Source organism: Limulus polyphemus, unplaced genomic scaffold, assembly GCF_000517525.1.
Source record: "Limulus polyphemus unplaced genomic scaffold, Limulus_polyphemus-2.1.2 Scaffold8253, whole genome shotgun sequence".
In the NCBI taxonomy this organism is placed as follows: Eukaryota; Metazoa; Arthropoda; class Merostomata; order Xiphosura; family Limulidae; genus Limulus; species Limulus polyphemus.
Window position 1 is genome coordinate 1,736 of NW_013673863.1, and position 8,311 is coordinate 10,046.

General features: G+C 34.8%; 1 protein-coding gene across 1 annotated transcript; it reads left to right on the top strand.

Annotated features, from left to right (window-relative positions):
- Positions 1–2,325: 2,325 nt before the first annotated feature.
- LOC106475224 (extracellular serine/threonine protein CG31145-like) lies at positions 2,326–7,546 on the top strand (the record flags this gene model as incomplete). Its single annotated transcript, XM_013935921.2, has 3 exons — positions 2,326–2,671; positions 5,055–5,136; positions 6,394–7,546. Coding segments are annotated over 3 exons (711 nt in total), but the record flags the coding sequence as incomplete, so codon positions are not given.
- Positions 7,547–8,311: the final 765 nt, after the last annotated feature.

Sequence of the window (8,311 nt, forward strand, 5' to 3'; positions counted from 1 at the left end):
GTGGGCACAGCATTGATAGCCCATTGTGTAGCTTTGCGCTTTACAAACAAACAAACTTATTCAGTAAGTATATCATTGTTTTTCCTGCACGTGACTGTAGAAAAAAAAATATCACGTGATAACATACGATCGAATTGAATAACTTGTGAATCGTGTGTTGACATATTCCCCAATTAACTAGAGATTAGTACTGGCTATACATATTTTACAGACAAGCCCCCTACAGATGGCTAGAGATTAGTACTGGCTATACATATTTTACAGACAAGCCCCTACAGATGGTATAAACGGAACTAATGGTGTTTTATATATAAGACAAAGTGTAATCGGAAGTAATATTACGTAATTTACACTATATACTGGCACTTGGTGGTGTCCTTATATTTCTAAAAACGTTTCCCTTTACTTTGCGTCCAAACCTCCATTGAAGAACGTGCTCAACAGCTTGACCCTTAAGATGTATTAATCTAGCTTTAAGAACTATTTTCTAGAGTGTATCAATACACTGTGTTTGTTGATACTGGATACTGTGTTAGTTCAGAAAGTTAGCGATTTTTAACACGGAGTATGACTTTTTTTTTTTACTCAGCAGACAAATTTTCTTATTGCCCTGCGTTTCATTTATTAATATGAAATAAGTGAGCTAAAGAACTTATGACACTAAAATTTGGGGTTTGATTCCGCGGTGGCACAGCACAGATTGTGCGGGTCAGTGATTAGAAATAAACAAAATCCATACTTTATGAAAATTATTTTATTAAATATTTTTTTTATTCCAGTTTTATTGTTCAATGATTTGCTAAAGAGTCCCCCCAGGCGGGACAGCGGTGAGTCTGCAGACTTACAACGATAAAATCGGAGGTTCAGTTAACCGCAGTGAACATAACAGATAGTCCAATGTGACTTTGCTCTAAAAACAAACAAAGAAACTTCTGAAGTTTAACATAAACAGATAATAATGTCGAGTTACACTTAAAAATGTAAAGACATTGGATTAACAATTCTTGGAATAACCGACCACCAAACAAAAGTTGAAATATTTGTTGTACATTATTAGGGTGATTAAATTTATTCATAATTAAAAAAGAAGATTTTTACAAACCTTGTGAGTTTGTTTCATTTTCAGGGACACATTTTGAAAAAAGATTGGCTCATTTTTTTATTTTAAACTTGTTATTTAATTAATTTATAGTTGTATTGTTGGATTATCTTTTGATAAAATCCGAGAAAAAATTAGTAATGTACAAACTCGGTAATTCGGTCAATCGGACTACATAACAAGATTGGCCAGTTTTGTTTTATCTACAAGAAAATCTGTCAATAGAATAAAGAGAACACATCCTATTACACTTTGCTAAAAAAAAATGTTGCCTTGTTACCAGCAGTGCAATATAAGCAAGGTCTGTTGTTTACTTTGTTTGTTGTAACGCAAGATTTACACCCATGCTACTAAGTTATGTAGAAAAGCTCGACGTCCTCCAGTAACACTCAAATTTACATAGGAAAGATAAACGCAACATTAATACAAAAAAAGAAAGTTCTTTTCACACTCAAACTTACTGTTCTTAAAAGAAACAAATCGCTGAAACAAAAGTAATCATAAAAAACACGCTAGCAGCAGGGTGCCCTAGTGATGATCTGAACCTTGGTAATATCGCTAAGCAGGGCAACTCTAGTCAGGTGTTCTTGGGTTAACGGCCGAAAACACCGCTAGAAGCGAAGGTACCAAACTGATGACTGGGGGCTTGATAATATCAGCTAAGCAGGCCATATCTAGTCAGGTGTTCTTGGGTTAACGGCCGAAAACACCGCTAGAAGCGAAGGTACCAAACTGATGACTGGGGGCTTGATAATATCGCTAAGCAGGCCATATCTAGTCAGGTGTTCTTGGGTTAACGGCCGAAAACACCGCTAGAAGCGAAGGTACCAAACTGATGACCTAAGTCACAGGTAAAAGTTTTTTCTAATCTGCCTGTTACACATAATTAATACTATGTATTTTTATTCTTAATTATTATTACTAAAAAGTTTTAGCAACTGCTTTGGTAGAAGTTATTGTATAATTAGATCCGGAATTTGACACCTACAAGCGGTTGCGTCATGTCGGTAAATACATACACTGTATCCATCCATATCGAAGGTGAGGTAATATACTAAATCATTAGATATAATACACCGATATTTCTAATATATCCTGGAGCTTCTTGATAAATTAAGAGTAAATATATTCACAACTAGTGGATTAGGTTAACAAAATGTTCGGTTAATATTAGAAATATAACAAATACTTTAAAACGGGTTCACACTCGGTATTAATGTTATTCTCTATGTATCTACGTCAATAAGGTATGTTTCCATAGCTACGTAATCTATATTACAGCCAACAATATTTGTTTTCATGGGAGATGTGACTACTACTGTGACACTGGCCACGCCATCTGTGGGCATCCAGACACACTTGAAGGTAGTTTTGCTGTGTATCTTCCGATAAAGAGCCTCGCTCCCAGGAAAGTATGGCGGCATCCATGGAGAAGGTCCTATCACAAGCGACGGAAAGCAGAATGGGAAAAAAATGACGACTACTGCAACGTCGTCAGGAAAAAGCCACCGTACAACGACGGAAGACGACTCGTAGATATCATGGATATGGCTGTTCTAGATTTTATAATTGGTAAAACTTCAAACCTATCCTGGTTACCAGTTCTTTTCTGTCCTGTTAACAATAAGTTAACTATTTGCTCCTGGTTTCTTTCTGTCCTGTTAATAATAAGTTAACTATTTGCTCCTGGTTTCTTTAACTTATTATTAACAGGACAGAAAAGAACTGGTAACCAGGAGCAAAGATTTAACTTATTATTAACAGGACAGAAAATATTTGCTCCTGGTTGCCAGTTCTTTTCTGTCCTGTTAATAATAAGTTAAATATTTGCTGCCGAAATAAAAATGGTTATCTGGGCTTACTTTAGTTTAATGTTTCAAATCAAATACTGATAATGATCTTTGTGGCAGCGATAACAACGGTAGTTAGAGTTAAAATTACATTTTATAAATGTTTAAAGCTGTTCTGGTTTCTATTATGAATGTTTAAAGCTGTTCTGGTTTCTATCATAAATGTTTAAAGCTGGTCTGGTTTCTATTATAAAGTTTAAAGCTGATCTGGTTTCTATTATAAATGTTTAAAGCTGTTCTGGTTTCTATTATGAATGTTTAAAGCTGTTCTGGTTTCTATTATGAATGTTTAAAGCTGTTCTGGTTTCTATTATAAATGTTTAAAGCTGATCTGGTTTCTATTATAAATGTTTAAAGCTGTTCTGGTTTCTATTATAAATGTTTAAAGCTGTTACAATCATATTTCGGATACCGTAAGTTACAGTCTGGTATTAATAGTTATCCTCATAGAAACTAGAAATGCTGAAGAATGCATTTTTATGAGGATAACTATTAATATAAGAAATCATGAACAGTGTATATTGATACTTATCCTCATAAAAATGCATTCTTCAGCATTTCTAATATTAATAGTTATCCTCTTCACGAATACATTGTTGAGGATTTGTAATATTAATAGCTATCCTCGTAAAAATACACTATTGAGGAGTTTTAATATTTATAGTTATCCACATAAAAAATACAGTGTTGAGTGTAGGATTTTTATAACTTATCAGGTGATATCACCGGAACTGGTACCTTGGAAACAGTTCCGAAAAAATAGTCCTAAAAATAATTCAAATACTAAACTAATAACCATTTTATCCGAATTTTAAAACCTTAAATAAATAAAAATATAAAACGGATATTTTGACGTTTCGTAAATATTCAAATTTGCATACATCTCCTTTGTTACAATTTACGGAACTTCGTAAAATATTTATATTATTAAGAACAACCTTTTTACCAAGATTTACGAAACGTCAAAATATTTCCGTTATTAGGAACAACTCCTCTGTCGGGGAATTACGGAGAATGTTTCATCAAATGGTTGTTTAGTTAACAAGTAAGTGTTAATTTTATTAAAATAATTAGCTAGTTTATTCTTGGAGGTTTTGATTTGGGATTTTATTCAGATTTAGTAGAGAACCATGGTCAAACTTGTGTGGAGTAGCTAGCTGGGAGTGACTTGTGACGGTAGTTAACAAGAATGACTGAAATGTAGTCATAATAACGTTAAAGTAAAGACTTTTGGATTTCCTAGAGTCACTAGTTAATTTGCATGTTTTTATTTACCCTAGTGACAATTGTTAGTTACTAAATAACATCGGTATATATCAGATGCTATGTATTGTCGTCAGATAAAATAATGTTTCAGTTTTCAAACGTCAAGTCACTAAATGATATATACATATTGTAAGGACGCTCAGATCGGCTCATGGGGGTTTTTCCTTTGTTTTCTCCAGAACAAAATTTTAGCTCATAGCTCCGTCATCTCTTGATCGATTTCAGTTTGTCTGTCTGTAGTTATGCACAAAGCTACACAAAGGGTTATCTGTGTTCTGCCCACCACGGGTATCGAAACCCGGTTTCTAGCGTTGTAATTCCGCAGACATACCGCTGTGCCACTGGGAGGCTAGTGTGGTTGAAACTGTCTTATTACACACTCATCAAATTTAAAAGCTACACGAGGGCTTTCACCGCTAACCGTCCCTAATTTAGCAGTGAAAGATTAGAGGGAAGGAAGCTAGTCATCACCACCCACCGCCAACTGTTGAGCTACTCTTTTACCAACGATTTGTTTGTGTGAAGTTAAGCACAAAGCAACACAATGGGCTATCTGTGCTCTGCCCACCACGGGTATCGAAACCCGGTTTCTAGCGTTGTAAGTCCGCAGACATGCCGCTGTGCCACTGGGGGGCGATCGATTTGAGATCTAATTATATTTTCGAGTCAAGGGGTCAAACCTTTTCGATTGATGTATCTGACCACTCCCAAGGTCTTATAAGTTAATTTATTCTAATCCTGCCTAAAAGAATTTCAAGTGCCACGGCTATTGAGGATTCTTTCCTGTTTTGTATTTTTCTTCGCTAATATTAAACATACTTTTTGTTTCTCGTCGCTAGGGAACATGGACCGCCATCACTATGAAACGTTTAAAATATTCGGAAATAATAGTTTCCCCCTCCACCTGGACCACGGAAGAGGGTAAGACACTACTTATATTTAACTTATGTTAAATCAATGAAGAAATACAAGAATATTCAATAGCCAATCAAATGTCGTCGATAACTAAAAAATAATAAATAATATTGTGTTGCGTGTTGTTAAGTATTTATCGAAGGATACTGGGGGTGCATGTTGTTAAGTATTTATCGAAGGATATCATGGTGCATGTTGTTAAATATTTATCGAAGGATATCATGGTGCATGTTGTTAAGTATTTATCGAAGGATATTATGGTGCATGTTGTTAAATATTTATCGAAGGATGTTATGGTGCATGTTGTTAAGTATTTATCGAAGGATATTATGGTGCATGTTGTTAAGTATTTATCGAAGGATATTATGGTGCATGTTGTTAAGTATTTATCGAAGGATATTATGGTGCATGTTGTTAAGTATTTATCGAAGGATATTATGGTGCATGTTGTTAAGTATTTATCGAAGGATGTTGTGGTGCATGTTGTTAAGTATTTATCGAAGGATGTTGTGGTGCGTGTTGTTAAATATTCATTGTTTTATTTATTTATTTTATTTATTGTTGTAAATGCAAATATTACGTAATTGCTTCGCCTCTATTCTACGAAAACCAACAGTGCTACAGTACACTTAAGTTTTAGTAGCTTACGCTGTGATTGGTTCTCATTAGAACCAATTACACAGTTCCACATCAGCATAAATTCTGTAAAATTACTATTTCCAGTAGTTTTGTGCTGAACGCACCTCATGTCTCTCAGGCAATCTTCTACTGAATCTACTGTTATTGTGACACTTGTGTTAATGTACTGTTTTGTGGTACCTGTGTTAATCTACTGTTTTGTGACACTTGTGTGAATCTACTGTTTTTGTGGTACTTGTGTTAATCTACTGTTTTGTGACACTTGTGTGAATCTACTGTTTTGTGAAACTTGTGTGAATCTACTGTTTTGTGGCACTTGTGTTAATCTACTGTTTTGTGACACTTGTGTTAATCTAGTGTTTTGTGACACTTGTGTTAATCTACTGTTTTATGACACTTGTGTTAATCTACTGTTTTGTGACACTTGTGTTAATCTACTGTTTTATGACACTTGTGTTAATCTACTGTTTTGTGACACTTGTGTTAATCTACTATTTTATGACACTTGTGTGAATCTACTGTTTTTGTGATGTGCATATGCTGAATATGATAAATCACAAAATAAGGTTTAATATTTCATTAAGTTCGATGATAGGAGAATACAACATTTTATTCATATCATAGGTTTGGAAAAGCCCACCACGACGAACTGTCTATTCTTGCTCCTATTTACCAATGTTGTATCATTCGTCAATCAACACTGAAGCGGTTGCTAGAGCTTCATCTAGGCCCTCTCAGACTCAGCGACATTGTACGGAAGTCGCTAAGTACCGATCCGGTCTATCCTGTTCTAACGGAGGCCCACTTAGTTGCCTTGGACCGACGACTTGGAATATGCTTGTCTACCATCCGCCAATGTTTACAAGAAAAACGACCAGACGAAGTTTTAATATATAACGATGATTAACAACGAGGCTTAGAAACAGATATGGAAAAATAAAGTGATTAGTTTGGATTCCATATGTGCTTCACGAACCTGGTACTAAACTTCTCAACGTCTGGAAATTCGTGAGTTTCGTGTGTTCGGTAAAGTTTAACGTGAGAAACTGGTTCTGGAAATTCGTGAGTTTCGTGTGTTCGGTAAAGTTTAACGTGAGAAACTGGTTCTGGAAATTCGTGAGTTTCGTGTGTTCGGTAAAGTTTAACGTGAGAAACTGGTTCTGGAAATTCGCGAGTTTCGTGTGTTCGGTAAAGTTTAACGTGAGAAACTGGTTCTGGAAATTAGTGAGTTTCGTGTGTTCGGTAAAGTTTAACGTGAGAAACTGGTTCTGGAAATTAGTAAGTTTCGTGTGTTCGGTAAAGTTTAACGTGAGAAACTGGTTCTGGAAATTCGTGAGTTTCGTGTGTTCGGTAAAGTTTAACGTGAGAAACTGGTTCTGGAAATTCGTGAGTTTCGTGTGTTCGGTAAAGTTTTTAATGAGAAAGTTTAAATAGAAAGACACTTCACACTGGTAGGTAGAAATAAATTGAAATACGTGAGCATTAAGTCACGTGACGTTCTTCTTGCACGTGCATAATAAATCCGTAAAGTTATATATTATAACGCAGCTTCAATGTTTGACTAACTTAGTGACAGTCAAAGTAACTAATAAAGCATCATATTTTACAACGGTTCTGGGAAAAGTTGTGAGTGTTTTATAATGATAGATTCTATTTAAACAGCATTTGTACGTTTTAAGAAGTACTTTAGATATGTGTTGATACTAATGTATACCTGCCAAATATTGGCTACAGATATTTTACCCTCGAGAGAAAATAAAACTTGACTTTTAGATTCGTCCTTGCCTGTTGCTGTATAAATGTTATTGCATGCTTAGAGCATCTAGCCGCCATGATGCTTGCTCTACTCGTAACAATAGTAGTCCAACGCAGTCCGTTTAGAAAGTCTGTATAATTACCCGCCAATACTTTTGTCTCCTGTGCACAACAACAGTCCAGCATATCTCGTTTAGGCAGTCCAGATAATTACCCGCCAATACTTTTGTGTCGTTTGTAAAGACGTGGTTTATTTCTTGTGCACAACAGAAGTCCATCACAGTCCGTTTAGGAAGTCCAGAAAGAACATAGTGTGAGCTAATATTTCACGTTTACAGCATACTTAACCAGCATTTCAAATGTCAAGAAACACTATAGTGATAGTGATAAACCTAATAAACTCAAGAAACACTATAGTGATAAACCTAATAAACTCAAAAAACACTATAGTGATAAACCTAATAAACTCAAGAAACACTATAGTGATAAACCTAATAAACTCAAGAAACGCTATAGTAATAGAGATAAACCTAATAAACTCAAGAAACACTAGAGTGATAGTGATAAACCTAATAAACTTAAGAAACACTATAGTGATAAACCTAATAAACTCAAGAAACACTATAGTAATAGTGATAAACCTAATAAACTCAAGAAACACTATAGTAATAGTGATAAACCTAATAAACTCAAGAAACACTAGAGTGATAGTGATAAACCTAATAAACTCAAGAAACACTATAGTAATAGTGATAAACCTAATAAACTCAAGAAACACTATAGTGAT